This window comes from Nestor notabilis, unplaced genomic scaffold (assembly GCF_000696875.1).
Source record: "Nestor notabilis isolate BGI_N333 unplaced genomic scaffold, ASM69687v1 scaffold31523, whole genome shotgun sequence".
NCBI lineage: Eukaryota > Metazoa > Chordata > Aves > Psittaciformes > Psittacidae > Nestor > Nestor notabilis.
Window position 1 is genome coordinate 27515 of NW_009924030.1, and position 17555 is coordinate 45069.

At 37.6% G+C, this 17555-nt stretch overlaps 2 protein-coding genes across 2 annotated transcripts in view; one reads left to right on the forward strand and one right to left on the reverse strand.

Annotated features, from left to right (window-relative positions):
- The window catches only part of COL3A1 (collagen, type III, alpha 1), a gene marked incomplete at its 5' end in the record, with an annotated part of 31431 nt that extends 27290 nt beyond the window's left edge, over nt 1-4141 (forward strand). Inside the window, 4 exons of the mRNA XM_010012431.1 lie at nt 520-802; nt 1315-1502; nt 1689-1931; nt 2967-4141. Coding sequence (XP_010010733.1) covers nt 520-802; nt 1315-1502; nt 1689-1931; nt 2967-3113 — 861 coding nt within the window. The remainder of the gene's footprint in view (nt 1-519; nt 803-1314; nt 1503-1688; nt 1932-2966) is intronic.
- A 9021-nt stretch (nt 4142-13162) lies between these two features.
- The window catches only part of COL5A2 (collagen, type V, alpha 2), a gene marked incomplete at its 5' end in the record, with an annotated part of 29000 nt that continues 24607 nt past the window's right edge, over nt 13163-17555 (reverse strand). Inside the window, 4 exons of the mRNA XM_010012432.1 lie at nt 13163-13891; nt 14682-14906; nt 16799-16986; nt 17363-17403. Coding sequence (XP_010010734.1) covers nt 13745-13891; nt 14682-14906; nt 16799-16986; nt 17363-17403 — 601 coding nt within the window. The remainder of the gene's footprint in view (nt 13892-14681; nt 14907-16798; nt 16987-17362; nt 17404-17555) is intronic.

Genomic DNA, 17555 nt, shown 5'->3' on the forward strand with positions numbered 1-17555 from the left:
AACTACAGATCATTTGTAGTTCAGTGTAACTATTGATGCACTGTGCATTATGTTGGTCTCAGATAATCACTGACTTTTCTATGTGCAAAGGGAAGGCAGGATCTCCTATTCACTTCAGATCACGGACTCCCTTTGTGTCTTGGAAGCTCTGAAATGGGTTTCCTAGGCTACTCCGAAGAGGCCAGTGCTGCAGAGGTCACTAGCGTAGTCTCTTCTTCTAAAGCCAAGAAATGGTTATTCTCTGGATTTTGGTGCAAAGGGTTCCAGCTCCTTCTCAAAGCCCAGACAGAAGGAGGACAGATGCAGCTTGACAAAATTAGGAAAAGAAAATTCCAATTTTAAGAAAATAAAGTCCTGGAAAGTCTAACAGATATTTATGCATATTAAGTGCCATTATTTAATGAGTAAGTAAATTAAATGTGGTAATTCCATTTTATTTTTTTTTTAAGATTGAAGCCCACACAGACACAAGTTTTAAATTGTAATCTCTACTCAACACTATATTCACTCGTTTTTTAGGGTCCACCAGGCCAGCCTGGTCTTCCTGGTCCTTCTGGTCCTCCTGGTCCATGTTGTGGTGGTGGTGTGGCTGCACTGGGTGCTGGTGAAAAAGGCCCAGTGGGCTATGGGTATGAATATCGAGATGAGCCAAAAGAAACTGATATCAATCTGAGTGACATCATATCTTCAATGAAATCGATAAACAACCAGATTGAAAACATCATTAGTCCTGATGGGTCACGAAAGAATCCAGCTCGTAACTGCAGAGATCTGAAATTCTGCCATCCTGAGCTCAAGAGTGGTAAGTTAGGTTTTAATTTCCACCAGAAATCTTGATCCAGGAAATTTAGCACATCTTCATTTTATTTTTGTTTTTTCTTTTCATGAATGCTGTTGTCTTGCAGTATTTAAATGCAGAGATCTGATATTGATTTTTTTTTTTAATGTCATGATAAAGATGATAAATGTAATAATAATTTCAAACTTCAATTTACTATGCATTTACACAGTATATACAGTGACTTCAACTCCATTCCTTACATGCTTGTAAGTGAACATTTGTTTAAAAACTTGTATGCAAAAAACCCTTGACAAGTATAAATTCTATATGTGTTTCAAATGTTAGTCATATTACAGTATGCACATGCACTCAGAATATTTTTGTATCGTCTTATATTCTGTGGCGTCTCTTGTCAAAATTAATATGCTTCCTAATTTGGCTCAGGAATCTGGCATAGAGATAAAAACTTATACAGACAGATTCTCCTCCATATATATCAAGTCCCTTAACATTTTACTTATTTTTACCTCTAGGAGAGTATTGGATTGATCCTAACCAAGGCTGCAAGATGGATGCTATTAAAGTGTACTGTAATATGGAAACTGGTGAGACATGCCTCAGTGCTAACCCTGGCATTGTGCCAAGGAAAAACTGGTGGACCAGTGAAGGCAGTGGAAGGAAACATGTTTGGTTTGGAGAATCTATGAATGGAGGCTTCCAGGTAATAAATTGCCAAAGTTAATCGCCCAAAAGGTAGTATACATATTGTACTCATGCACATCACTATGTACTAAAAATAGTCCTGAAATTAAACTAAGCTAAACATTTAGTGGTGAAATAATAGTTATATGGACTGTCTCTAGACATGATTAAACAAAAACTCTTGCTTATGTGTTCTACTCTGCAGTTCAGCTATGGAGATCCTGAACTTCCAGAGGATGTCTCAGAAGTCCAGCTGGCCTTCCTCCGCATCCTCTCCAGCCGTGCCTCCCAGAACATCACCTACCACTGCAAGAACAGCATTGCCTACATGGATCAAGACAGTGGAAATGTTAAAAAAGCTCTGAAACTGATGAGCTCTGTGGAAAGTGAGATCAAGGCTGAAGGAAACAGCAAATTCACATATGCTGTTCTGGAAGATGGCTGTACTGTAAGTAAACAAGACTTTAGTATGGTAGTTTAATAAATAATTCCCTCTAGAAGACTAGGCCCTTAATCAATGCAGAGAGAGCTTTGCATGACCTAGGTAAGGAAAGGACGCAGCTTCACCTAATTGTGGAAGTTCAGATTCTGTACACGAGAAGTGTTGCCACTGTAGAAAGTAGGGTGTACTCCCATTTAAATCTGTGCTTCACAGGTATCTCCTTGTTTTAGAGTCAAAGTCAGTGAAGTCACAGTGGCTTAGCTTTGTTCCATTCCATGTCAACTCTAAAACTAAGAATAGTAGGAATGAGCTTAGTCATACAAAAAAATCAGTGCTAGCTGATTCAAGCCATGGGTTATGATTATGGGAAGGGGCAAATACAGTCATCTTGCAGAAGCAACATTGCTTACTGTGCCTTGCTCACTGCAGCAGAAAGTACTGGAGAGGAGCAATAATTGATGAGCATGCTGCTCTAAGTGCATCTGCAGCCTTTTTAGGAACAAATACAAAACACCGTAACACCATCCACAATTTCCCCCTTCCTGCTGTTTAAGGTCCCCAAAGCACCACCACAAATTCTGACATGTGGCATACCTGCTATTTAAGGATGCATGAACACATTTACTTTGCAACATGAAGAGCTACCTCATTTCTGCTGTCACTTTTTCCTGAGTCCAAAACCACTTTCCAAACAGAATAGCCATTTGCACCATCTCCCAGCGTGCAGAGCAGATTTCGGTCCTAAGTTAGGGCACTGACACCACTCCAGAGTATTCTACTGTCCACCATGGATCTCACCCTTTCTGAGCTGCAAGGTCTACAACTCCACAAGACCTTGCATAAAAGGTCTAGAAATGAAGAAACATCTATCTACAAGTTCATGTCTACAGAGACTGCAATGAGTTTTCATGGTGTCAAGAGGGACACATTGATATGAAAATAGAAAGTATGAAATCCAGTAAACCATAGGATAACTTTGACCTAGTCCAACACCAATTTCTCTAACATGTTTAGTTTTGTCTTGTCTTTTTAACATCACAGAAACACACTGGTGAATGGGGTAAAACAGTCTTTGAATACAGAACGCGCAAGACAATGAGGTTGCCCGTGGTTGATATTGCACCCATGGATATCGGTGGTCCTGATCAGGAATTTGGCGTGGACATTGGCCCGGTCTGCTTCTTATAAACCAAAGATACCGCTCTTTCTGAAATCCCAGCAAACAGATTCACACTCCAACTGTGCTCCTTTGTTTTAGCCTTGTCAGCTAGTACAGCTGACCATCTGTATCCCAGTTATTTATTAACAAAATTTCTGGGGGAAAAATCAATTTGATATCAAGGGTTATTTTTTTTTTTTTTTTGCTATTACACAAAATACAGTAAAAATGCTTTTTTTTGCTCTATTTTTTTTACCAAATTCCATCTTCAAAACATGTCTCCGTGGTGCTATAATACAACTTCAACACTTAATAAAACAACACTGTGTTCTATTAGTTGAATGTTAGCCAATTTACAAAGCACTGATTGCTCTCAGTACCAAAGTTTACCCTTCTTTCAAAGATACAGTCCATAAAGCTAGAAAGACCTCCCTGTTTCAACTACCTCAACATGGACAGAAACTGGGATGTGTCTCATGAGTCACACCAAAAATCAATCAAACCAATCAAAACACTTTGAACCCATGGTCAATTCTGTGGAATTATTAGGCACAAAATTGTCTGTTTCTGTACTGATTAGCTGTGAAGAAGTACAGTCAATTTTAAAAGTTTAATACCTAATGGCAGTAGTCACCATAATTTTATTGTTGGATTGTATTCTGTTATCAAAGGTGCTTCTCTACTTTCCTGTCATTGCTGGTCAAGACCACTAAAATTAGGGAAGTGTAAAAAACTAATATGATGGTGCTAATGTATTTTTCACTCCTAACTCTGCAAGTCAGGGTTATTGACTTGCTTTAAAAAAAAAAAAAAGGGACTTAAAGCAATTGTAAATGTCTCCTGTCAAAGATTGTCATTGGCTTGTCACTGTTGAGAACTTTCTCCCTTCACTCTGTAAAAGTCAATAAAGATGCAAAATTGTGAACTTGTTCTGTCACATTAACACATTTATAGTGTTGAAGGTTATCCATCTTTGTAAGCTTTTATATGGTTGTTGGTCTATTCCTTACAGAGACACATAATGAAATATCTTAATAAAACTCCTTGTTTCATAAAACTGACTTCTAAAAATTTATTTTACTATCTGAATATCTTCCTTTAAACAAATTAATAAGCAGGCCACACCTCTTGTACTACTTTAATTGACTTTTCTAAGCTAATTTGTTTGAAGGAAAACTTGGTAACCCTAAGTGATGCAAGTTATGCCATCAGACCATGACATTTCCTGTCTTACTTTTTCCACTCTTCTCCATCCAGTGGCTCATTTTTGAAGCGTGGTGAGCTTCTCTGACTATCAGCATGGATTCAGCTCTGCAGCAAGAGCCAAAATAGGGCTCATGCACCATGGCAGGTAAGTTTGGAGGAAATATAAGAGCTTAATCCTCCCTTCCTCCACAAAACCCTACCTAAGCCTAAATAAATAGGTAGTCATGGGCTACTGCTATCCCTTTTAGATGGCAGCTTAAAAGGCCTAAGGGTCTCCTGCAGCGCAGGCTGGAGGCACTAGCAGCTTGATGAAGGTGACAATCTAATCATCTTAGTATTTTTTTATGGCCATTGGAGCAGCACAGCAAAGTCATCCCTTGATCTTAGCAAAAATTCAAGGACATGCAGTTACCACAGTAGTTGAGCCGTACCTGAGCTTCAGGCCAGAAGAAAATTTAGCTCTACACCAGTATCTGGGCTGTGAAACTGCTCCGAGAGGTAGATGCTGCTGGATGCTACTCAGTCTTTCCTGTGAAGGAAGTACAGAGCCTACCCTCACATTATTACTGCACTGCCACACATTGCTCTACAGCCCAGCATCATAAATGACCCTGTACAACAAGGTCAGACAACAAAAAGTAGGGAGAAAAACATCCTCAGATTCTTAAAGGGATTGTGCATCCTCTGAGAACACTTCGGGATTGTACCAAGAAGGGAAAATCAACAGATAAATGCTGGTTTTTAAGAAACCTCATCAGATTTGTTATTAAGCCATCATGATACATCTGTACTTTTATAGAAAACTCTTTGACATAATAGACATATGAAACAGATCGGGTTAATAAATAAAAATTAGATTAGAAAATAAGGAAGATTTAGATTCTAATCCTTTGGAATGCTTTAGATTCTAATATTATTTTACTTTTTTTTTCTCTGATTGATTTACTGTGTCAGCCTGCAAAAGGCTTTTATTTTACATTAAAAAAAAATATCTTACTGGACACCTTCAGGCTAGCAACACCCTTACTTACTGTTACAGAGCAGCACATCAAGTTCACAGACTACAGAACTTTTGGGACTAACCCATTTTCACACAGGTAACTAACAGAGGTCTTCCAAAGTTGTCTGGAAACACCAACACCTGCTTTCAAGCTCTAAGATAAGTTGGGTTTTATGCATATATTTAAGTAAGTGCACCTTCCTTTGGCATGTAAATTTAAAGTTAGTTGCACTGGATAGAATTAAAAAACAAATAATATCATAGGCTACATAGTTGAAAAAAGAGGCACGAAGGAAAAAAGTTGCCTACACAGTAATAAGACTAAGACCTTTCTCATTCTGATCCACAGTTTCCTATTCAGCCACATGTTATGCCAGCTAATATTCATACACTTCGTAACACCATTTACTACAGTTCTTTGGGGAAAACACGAACAGAAACAGAAGAAGCAAACACACACCCCCACCTAAAAAAACCCAAAACACCCACAAAACCACTACCACCAAAACAAAGCCAAAACACAACTGCCTCAGTTTCCCAGCCAATAGTTTTAAGCTACCACTAATTAATTTAGGTTTTAATAGTTTCTTCAAATGCCACCTTTCTGGCTAACTGGAGGTTATCACCTGACAGGGTAACCTTTGTAGAACACCAGAGTTTTTCTTGTGGTGAACCTGGACTCCCTGACTATTATGTGTGGCAGCGGTCTATTGCGACACCTCCTTTCTACAGTCTTCATGGAAAATGTGTTTGGAAAAAAAACACCCCATCAAAAACCAAACCCAACCCAAAAATATGACAAGAAGCCAGCAACCCCTTCTCTAACAGAAAAACTTGGCTGTGTGATTAGGCTGTAATTTGAAACACTGTAGAAACACCTGTGAATCACTTACAGAAGCTTACCTCCCTTTGGGTGATAGGTAAGGGTGGTATCTAGCAGCTGTGTGGCTTGAGGCACTGCTTTAAAAACCCCACAAGTCCCTTTCATGGTTTTTGGTGGGCAGAGTGTGAGAAATCACTGCAGAAGCAGCATTCGTCCCTGATGGAAGTAACCACCTAGGGACAACTTCTGGCAAGAGAGGAGGCCCTCGGTGAGTTTGTGTCTGCAGCTCTTCACCTCGGTGGTAAGCTCACAGCTAAAACCAGGGAAGGGAAATAATCACTTATAATGGGGTTGTGATGGTTTATGAATTTGAGCAATTAGGAATTTTTTCTGGAAGCTGACTAATTACCAACAACTTTCCTTGCTGAAAAAAGGAAGCCAGACATTTGAATGAGCAGCAATGTAATTTGTCATACTCACTGTGTTGTAACACCAGCTACAGAGTCTTAAGCCTCTGTTTGTAGGCAGTAATTTGGAGGAAAAACTGTCTAAGAATGTTGAATTTGTAAGTGAAGAGATCTTCCCAACATGCATCTTACCATGTTATGGCTGTCCTGATACCATGTCCTGATAGAAAATATAATTTCCAGTGTTCCTTGTCAGCTGCAGGTTGTTTATATAAGCTGGAAAATGAGTTCTGCTGGAGGACTGGCTATTATTTCAGACTTAACACATGTTCATTGTAGTCACTGAATTAGAATGTATTTCTTATTAGAGATAACATACCCATTTCAACCAAGACTGAAACCCTAATGGTTCTTTGAAAAATCATACCCATTTCTTATTAACCAGGAAGAAAGTCAGGTTTTACAAGCTTTTATTCTAAAACCAAGTGCCTCTCTTCTGGACTAGTGAATGATGAGGCACTTGTTGCACCAATCTTAAGCTACAGTAATATATGAAACATTTTCTTATTTACCATTTCAATACAGTATGTGCTCATAATCACAAGTCCTTGATTATATCTCATTATGCTTTAAAAGAAAATCTGTAGAAACCTGAAGTAATAGAATAGAAAGGTGTTCAGGAGATGAAGAGATGCTTTCTGTGTCTCCACTTACCTGTTTACTGGGAGTAGGTGAGATGTAGTTCACCCTACACTGAGGGACTGCTGTTCAGGATGAAGTTAAGTCTGCCAGAACAAAATATTTGGTGGTCTGGTCTTCAAACCTACTCTTTGTACTGTGATAGCTTCAGCCTAGAGGATGTCTTCTGGAAGTATTGACTTTAACCCACACTGCTGATTTCCCACTACAGCAGCCACTCCTGCTTGTGGCATGTCCTTCACAGAAGGCCACTGGTCATCATCTTTTCTTACTTTGTCTTAAGTTCTACCTGGCAGAGCTATGCTTATCCAGAATTTTTCTCTCCCAGAGGAGGTTCATGAGATAGATACGTGACTTCCTTTCAGTATACCTTTAGCTATGGGCATTTCTGGATTAAAGGTTAAAACTTAAGTTTTGTTGCTGAACCCATATTCACTGAGAACACACAAAAATGTGCCAGAAAGTAATGTGGCGGATGGAGCAAAAAATTGACTCTACCAGCATCCTGCTCAAACTAGTGCTGCCTGATACTTTAGTAGTTTTCCAGAGCTCCCAGCAAATGATAAAACTTATAATGCTGATAGCACATTAGATAGATACATTAGCAATCAAGCTCTCTGGGTTTTCTCCTTTGTTGTGTAAATCTATAAAGCATTTCAGACTTAACTTTTGCATCACTCTGCTCAGGTCCTCCTGAACACTGCCCAGTCCATTGGCTCTATTACAGTGTGTCCTGTTTCTCATCTCTGACATTATGTCCTTTCTTCTTTGGCTTGTGGAAAAAGAGGATTTATATTAGTATTCCTAAAGACAGAGCTACTGTGCAATAATTGCCTCACAGGGATGAACAGCAGCTTCACAGGAGAGCTGGTCTTTTGTACCTAGTTTTCCCTTTTGACTGAACATACGATCTCTTGGGGTGGACAGGGTTTAATGCAGGTGATTCTCAATTGTAGTTCATCATATTCTTCATCATGGTTCCCACAATCTCTGATACATTAATAAGCATTACCTCTGATCTTAACACGAGCTAAATTTCTGAATAGCATCACAGCAGGTAAAATAGGCTGGCTGAAAACGCTCTACCTTTGAAGAAACCGAATTTAACTCTCTGGTACCCATCTAGCAACTTTGCTCAAGAAGGCTCCTTTATGGATGTTTTGAACTCTTCAGAATATGCTTGAAATTGCAACACTTCAACAAATCTTTAAACTCTTAGCAAGCAAACTGCAATGCACTGGACACAATAATCCAGAATCAAAACTTTTGGCCAACTGGGTCTATGGGTCCACAGTTCCTTTGGCATTTCTATTTCAGCTATTGACCTGCTGATTCTGTTTTACATTTTGTTATTTTCTTTTAATGTTAATACCATCATTGCTTAACGCTGTTTTACCTTGTTTTTTGTATGGCATTTGCCTATTTGCAGAGAATCTTTCTGCTTCCACTGGAATTTCTACATTTCCATTTAGTTCTGCTTTTCCTTTTATAACTGTTTTACACTGTGTCTTTCTGGTATTCTCTTATTTTTATAAATAGCCTCTCTCCGTGAGACAAACCATGTAGTAAATCTTAAATCTTCAGGATAGCCTTAATTTCCTGGAAATAGACTGTAAATAGTGTTTACCAGGCCAATAACTACATTGCTTGATCTCAAGCAGCTACATGAGATAAAAGAAACCTAGGGGTTTTTACCCTACAGTAATGAGAAAACTAATGCATTTTGCTCTTAATACATCTTTAGACTTTTTTCTTGACCTCATTCTCTATTTATTTGCTATGTTTTGTAGACTTTTTGGTTGTGTTATTTTTAGTTATATACTGTGGCATTTTCTTCCCTATATTTCTGTGTTGCTTGGTGCATTCTTCTACTGCATATAGTACTCTACAGTATCTTTCTAGTTTCAAAAACTCAGAGCTAAGTATTTATGATAGCTATAAGGAAGCTGACAGGCAAAGAAGGAATTTGGGAGGGAGAGGCTATAACATTTGAACTTACACTCTCATGCACTCAGAAACAACAGAATAACTGCTGAGCTAGAGGGGAGCTCCAAAACATGAGAAAGGAAAATGTATGGATGGAAGGAAGGTGGAGGAGTTGCATCTTCAGCTGCTCCACCAGCCTGAAAGAGCAAACATTCAGATAAAATAGTCTTCTAGATGTCTTCATAGTCACTCTAAAACAGGTGCAAAAATCCAAAACTGTGATTTGAAAAAAAACCCTGTTGTTCTGGAGGACTTAAACTATCAATTCCTTGTTGGTCTTTCATTTTAAGTATCCAGAACTACTGGAAACCTCTTTGCAAGAAGGCCCTGATGTAGCAGGGAGGAAATTACATCTGATGTACGCATTCAGAGCTGGGCTCCTCTAGGAAATACAGAAAGAGCAAGAACATTTTACTATTTTTATAACATCAATATTACTTATACAGTACATAAATCAATATTAATAATTGTCATGTAAGCCACTGGGCATGTTAGCTGACGTATCCAATAAACTGTAACACTGTGATCAGTTCTGTCAAAATAAATTAAGGCTATATTGAGCAGGAGTAAGAAAAAAAGGCCTTGGAGATGGCATTATTGAACTCCTTACAAAATATACATCTAATAGGAATCTGAAAGATCACTAAAACTAGTCAACAGCAAAATAAGAATATGCTCAGCAATACTTGAATGTATTTCTTTGTTCATTGTGCTTGCAGCTGATAAACTTTTTCTGGGAACATTTATCATAACCTCTAAGGTCCACTGAGCATATCTGAAAGATTTTTTTACCTTTTTTTCCCCTCTCATCAAGAATGTATTCTTTTAATTTGAAATAAATCTGGAAGTAAAATACATTGTAAAAAGTAGTCAGTGTTAGGAAACACTGCTGGCAAAAAGAAATCCAACATGGATTCTGCTGTGTACCTGTATAAAATCTAAGCCATGAAGGTGAAAAAATAGTGTTAAAAAACCTCATAGACCGACAGACCGAACCTGTTGCTTTTCATTCTTGACTGCTTTTTTTGATCTCTGTGAAATACTAGAAAGGATAGGCTCCCATTCCTCTGACAGGGCCCCTCACACTAAGCAAGCTCTGCTTAGTCCCAAGTTTGTAATCAGCTGTGTAATTACATACAAAGTCTGGTATTTTCTATCTAGAGTTCAGTGGCACAGGGATAAAAACATGATCGCAATAGTACAAACACCTTCAGAACAAATACTGCAAATCCAGATGAGGTGGTTAAAATCAAATTATAAAAGAATCCACATCTTTCTCTAAATGTTGAAGATAAATTACCACACTGACTCCATCACTGATGTGAACATAGAGTAAGTGTCAAATTATGAGCAGTGAATAACAGAAATTTGCCTTCTAGATGAGATTTTAGTGAATTGTCGCCACACAACTACTGCACTACTGGTTTTGAGAAACCAGGAGAGACCGTGTCAGCTACTAGAAGTCTTGGGACTCCTTTCTCAATAAGGACAGGTCAGTTAGTTATGGAAAACAACAGCAATGACCATACAATATATGATAATTTAATTTTAGTCTCTGAAATTTTATTATCATAACCATTCTAAACTGCCTTTTCTGCCATTTCTGGGGCCATCTGCAACAAAGACAGAACTGCACTGAATGTCATAGCTGGTATGCAGTTAATGCTACTTCATGAATTGATCAGCCTTTTGCAAGTTGTCAGCTCATTCATTCTAGGTTCATGAAGTTAAAGCTAAAGCATGGGGCTATGCCACATTGCCTGCAGAACAGAGAAAGTAGTTTAGAGCAGTGAAATTCCCCCCCCCCCCCCACCATGTATTTTACTTTGTCTGCTTAAAAAGATTCTAAAAAATGCTAAAACAGGAAAAGAGACGTAATATGCATGGATGCTATAAACATAGTCAAGAGACAAAAAAAACCATGTCCAACCACTTGCATTGCAGAAGTTCCTCAGTTGACTACTTGGATTTCCTGAGAGCTCACACTTCAAGTGAGACTTTGCCTCTGTGATTCTCCAGTGGTGGTTTTTACAGAATACTATCTTGGTCTGCTTTCTAGTTAAAGCTCTTTTTCAGTGCCCAACTCACCTGACTGAGGAAATACTGCATGTTTCACATGGAGAGATGCAAAGAGAGGCTTGAAAAGAAAATAAAATATCCCTCAGAATTAAATACTCTGCCTTCAACAGCCTCACAAAACATTTATAATTACTCTGCTGATGAAAATAAGAGATTAAAAACATATTTCAAACTAGCATCTCTATTCTGACTGTTATTTTGTGCATCTGGATAAATGTCTTGTAGAGGTCTGATCAGAGCGACTGGATACCTACCTTTTGCATGAACGTGTTGGAGCAAGCCATTACACCTCAGATTATCCAGTGAAATTAATGTTATCTAAAACTTCTTAAGGATCCAGTACCATAAACTCACACCTGAGTCACATTTATAGAAATTATTTCATGCTAGTAATAAAGAAATAGCTGAGTTCCAGCTTGGTTAATAAAACCAAACAGGTAACATCAGTGTGGACCTGTCAACTTCCCTGTTCCCAGTCCCTTCTTACCCATACGGACATGCAGATGGACAACCTTGAGAATTTCTAAGCTCCTACTCTTTCAGAAAGAAAGAAATATAAATTTTTGCCTACAATGCGACTTTTTGGCTTGTCCAGAAACTTTTCTATCAGTGACAACTTACACTGACAATAGGAATTGGCTAGGTCACATTGCATTCATTCTTGAATAAGAATTCTTTTTCTCTGGAGTCTCCAGCAATACTAGTTAGAGGTAGCTTTAACAGGACTTCTGGTGATTACTTCACACAAAATGATGCCCATCTTGTAAGAACTGGCCCAGAGGACATTATTTAAAATGCCCTCTTATTCCTATGTGTAAAACACTTCAGGAGAATGCACTGCAAATTAGTTACTCAAATAGCAACAAAGCAAAAGTTAAATACTTCTATCTTTAATTTCCTGGAAATAATCTCATATGGGATACACTGGAAGGAATTCTACAAAAGGAAACCACTTGCATAACGAGAAGCATGTATTTAATTAAATGCTTTGCAAAGATACATGAATAAAGCTATGTGCATGACTTTCTTTAGGGATGGCCCCAGCTGTTTATTTATTATTTTTTTTTAAGGAACAAACAAAAAAATGTGGAGAGCACAGATGCAATAAAGAAACAAAAAACCTAAATAAGTTTGTACCCACATACTTTACAAAATAAAGCATGCTAGTGGTACAAAACGTTCTATATAATGTATGACCAACAAATAAATGCACTGTAACATTGTTCTTTCAAACACGATAAGCCTAACAGCTAAGCTCTGAAAATGACATTGACATCTTTTATTTCATCAGCCTTCTACAGAGTCATTTAGCACCATCACTTTTTTGTTGGTTTTGCCCTGCCTATCTCCTTTTCTTGAAATAACAACAGAAGCATAGCACCTTTTATTATCTAAAATAGAAACAGGAATATTAAATGCATCCCAACTTCCAGAGATGAGGTAGCTCATGCTAAGAAATGATGGAACTTTCTTGCCTTGACAACTCCAAGGCCAGTAAGTCAAATTATTGGGGATGCATGTCTGGATGTCAGCTAAACCCAATGAATTTCTAAACTTACTTTCTTTTTATTAGCAGTTGGTCTGGTATACATGTGAATGACTTGCAACATACATAAATTGGCACCGTATGTAAGACAGACATCTGTATCATTTGATATGTAATGGCTTCGTAGATGGGCAAGTATTGGAAAATCAACAAGTATTGGGTTTAAGTTTTCAAGATTAAGGGTAATTTAATGAAATTACACAGATAGATACACTGTGAGAAGTGAAGTCTGATCTTAAAATTTAAGATATGGGACACCCCTACTGAAAACTCATATTTACCCCAGTGGTATTTTTACTTCATAGATTAACCATGGCTATGGCATACTCTTCTGAGCAGACTATTACATAGGAAGGTGCAGGAAAGACAAGCCAAACTAAGATCTTGTCTGAAGAGATTTCCTTCTACAAAAGACAGATTTCTGTGAATGGCTATTATCCTGGCAACCACAGGACGACAAACTGGGGTAGAGGGAGTAGCTATGATTGAAATGTAGCCAACAGTTCACGAAAGTGCTCTACTTTTCTGTTATTCAGTATGCATCCAAGCAAAAGAAATAATTCTTAGAGCTTTACATAGTCCCACATTAAAACTATCCATTTTGAATACCTGTAAATTTCAAAATAATTTGAAACAAAGGTGAGGGAAAAGATTCTTATTACTTTTAAAAGGTGGTCATCAATCCTCTTAAAATTGTACTGTTGTACTAAATGGTTTCAATCATTTGAAACAGAAGGTTTGTAAGTAAAATAAATATTCAAAAGGAGGCCGGGCATTTAAAAAGAACCTTATATACAATGCTGATCCAATATCAGCCATTACTTCAAGAGTCTCAGGATTAACTTCAATCAGTCTAAGTTCATGTGTTTAATTGCTGCTGTTGCTGGGTAGTGTGTTAATTTCCCCCCTTCCTCCTACACAAAGCAAACTGGCCCAATTTCAATTCCAAATTCCTGGTCGGTACTGCCAATGTCCACGGGTGCCATATCTATGATAGGTAAGCGTGCCACGTTCTGCGTTCTGTACTCAAAAACAGTCTTGCCCACATTCCCATTACGTTTCTGGAGGGGAAAGAAAAAAAAAAAAGAGAAAAAAAGAGAAAATGTAGGCCAAAGCTGATGTCAGAAACAGCCCAAATTCAATTGTCTGATAGGTCAGAAGGATCTCAATGTATCCTCGCTAAGCAACAACCCCTGCCTTGTATTGCACCTTGGTTAGTTTAAAATGTATGCATCTTGTTCTTACAGCAATGAAGAGACATGTCAGATTGACACACCAGGATTTCCCCCTCAAGCTGGACTGATTTATCTTTATGTTATGAAGTTCTTCTCTATGTTTTAACATGCACCTGCACACATAACCTTAGGCCATATTTAAAGCACAGAGTACTCCAATTTTTCAAGCACCAAACTAATTTTAGAAGTATTTTGCCAGTATCTTGGACTTGGCTGAGAATGCTACTGAACATGAAAAAAAATTACTCCTTGCTGGTTCTTATGCCCACTAAGTATCTGGGGGACGTTTTCCTTCCGAACTTAGTCACTCACAGCACCAGTGAGTTTCCTCCAGTGTATTGCTGCAATAATCTTACCCATCTGGCAGATAAATGCTTGTGGTTATCTGAACAATTTGTGTGATTGCATACAATTAAACAAATACTAGGAAATGCAAAATGCTCATTAATTAGTAGTAATTTGTAAAAATCCTCTAAATACTGCTGACTTCTATTATGTGAAGAATTCTAGTAAAATACAGATTTGATCAGTTACTTCTACAATTCATGATAAAATTCTGCAGCATTTTATTACTTTTTTTTTTTCTAAATACAAATGACAAAAAGGCCAAACTTACAGAACAGCTGTCATGAAGAACAGTGTATCTGAATCGGCTGTTGCCCTCTGCTTTTATCTCCAGGTCATTGGCCCCTTTCAGAATTACAGCTTTTTTAAGGTTCTTTGTCTGGTCATCCATGTACCCAACACTGTTCTTACAGATGTAAGTGATATTCTGGGAAGCTTCCTTTGATAGGAGGCGCAGGAATGTCATCTGAGTAACAGCTGTATCCCCATACACAAACTGTGAAGATAAAGAAATAGATCAACATATATTACATAAAAATGAATTAAGAGTTCATTAATTTTAGAAACATCTATCATTACCGTAACCCTTCCCAGACATGACTAGCAGAAGCCCCATTACATGGTTTCTGTTGTAATATGCTGCCAGTTGAGGACGAAGAAATGTAGACATTCTGTAACAGGGGTCTTTTTGGAGAATTTGACCATAAAACTCTGCAGCTGAACAACTCAAAAGCAGCTGGGCCTCCACAAACATGTCAAGTTTTGGAATGAATTCTGCCTTATTTCAAAAAGGGATTCAGTAGGAGTTAAAACTTACATATGAAATGGTGCATTAGAACAACCTCAAAGTAGGTAAGAAACGTCAAGCACAGAAAACCCTTTTACAGCACACCTGCTATACTGCAACTTTGGCAACCTGTTTTCTATAGGCTTTGTAATGTATTTACGAGCATCACAAACAGCCAAAGTTTGACCATATAAAAATAACCATACATTGGCATATGGGCTTTATCAACTAACTAACCTGCACAGAAATTTGACAAATGTTTTACAAAGAGCCAATGTTTCTATAAAAAAACAGAAGCAATTTTTCTACTAATAACGAAAATTCTAAAATTCATGAGGTTTGTGTTTTTTGTCCCTGTGCTGGTCTCATTTTATTCATGCTTTATGAAGCATTGCAACATAAAACACAACAGTCAAGAATTACTAACAATGTATACACTTTACTGAAACTGGTGAAGAGACAATCTTACGCACTGATGCTGTCGTTTTATACGAGATGTTTATCTCTGCTTAGTAGTCTCAGACATACTTATTATTTAGATTCCATAAGGAGAGCATCTGACTATTACACAACTACTACTATTAGTTGTAAAACCTGACAGCGTTTTCAAAAATTAAATATTCCTTTATAGTGTTCCTCAAGATAATTTCTTCCTCCAAAGAGGATCTGACTTACAAAAACCTTATGTTTAGCTCTGCAGGCAGCTGAACATCAGCTGTGACATCTTCAGTCATGGCAAATTCTCCTGAATTTAGTAATAAGTGAAAGCATCTCAAGAAAGCAATCCATACCACATCTGTTCTCAATATCACATGTTCTCATTTGTTCAAGCTCTGAACTGTTCTCAGGAACCCAATTGGTAAGATTATTTTTTACTCTCCAAACACTAATTTTAAACCTATTTAATTACTCCCTATGAAATAACAATTGAGAATATTTTCTGTGAGTTTGATAGGATGAACCAGGAATAAAAATAACAAAAGCTGGTTATTTAATTATGTATTTTGCATATCATAAACTTCTGTTATTTGGCAGGATCATAAAGCTGACTTTGAGAAGTTGCCACAGAGGGAAAATGCAACAGAAAACTGAGCGGAATTTTTGTCTGCCTGGAGACTGATGCATTCAGCATGGAGCATCCTGACACATGTGGTAATACTCATACGTTCTTTAAAAATTAATTTCTAAAGTAAGTTTTGTATTTTCTGTAGGAGTGAAGAGTTTTCTGAAAGAGAGTAGAGTTCAATTAAAATGGCAGTGGCTTAAATCTTGTATTAGGGTAAAAGTACCTTTATTTTTTTTAAGGGCAAGGATAGCGAGTTACTACAATAGATTGCTAGAAATGTCAGTATTTTTGGGATCAGGAGAAATAAATCTCTTCCAGCAGTGGTCTACTTGTAGCCAACCCTGCATTAGATGCACTTGCATTGCTTTTCCCAGCTTTTCCTCTACTTCCTGTATGATAATAATAACCAATTGAATATAAGCCAGTCAATTAATAGTTATAATGTTCTGAATGTAGCAGAATCTGCTCAGAATAGTAGATGAGGTTCAAAACCAGAAAGAAACAAGTTTCATAGAAGTTACATATATTTAGTTACCTGTGATCCCCTGTTCATATCAAGGCCATACCAAATGGGCTTTAAGTCAGATGACCTGCTGGCCCACCATGTTTTACGTGGTATAGTAGATGGGTTTGCAGAAATACAGGTCTCTCCAGTTTCCATGTTGCAGTATACTTTTATAGCATCTTCAACACATCCTTGGTTAGGATCAATCCAGTATTCACCTACAAAGAACACAAAAAAGTTTCAGAAAATGGGGCAAAAAGCTGGTAAGGCCTGCCACAAATTCTCCCTACTTTTGTCTGATTTATCTGCATATAATCCATATAAAATAGGAAAACTCCTAATGTTAGCACATGAGCACCTATGAACTGCCAGTATGGAGCAGCAGCAGCAGAGAATTCTGGACAGAAAGCCTTCACAGGCTGTCAGCCAGGTAACATTTTGAGCTAATAGCAATTAAGCAAGTATTCACAACCAGTGTACCAATCTATCTCTGTCACAGTATAAGCAGCATTCCATGGTGATAACCCTTTCAGAAGTAACATTTCATGGAAGTCTAAAATATTTCAGATTTTAAAATACATCTGAATAAAAAACCTGAATAAATAGACATGGGATACATCCGCATATATACTTCACTGGCAAGAAGGAATACATTTTTTGTGAGGCATTTTCAAGCTCCTAGTGTGAATGTTGATTTAGGCCATCAAAAATGTGTGTTACACAATTTTTTTCCAATGAACAAGTATATACTGGAAACAAGACAGCATCATTTATACACACCGCTCTT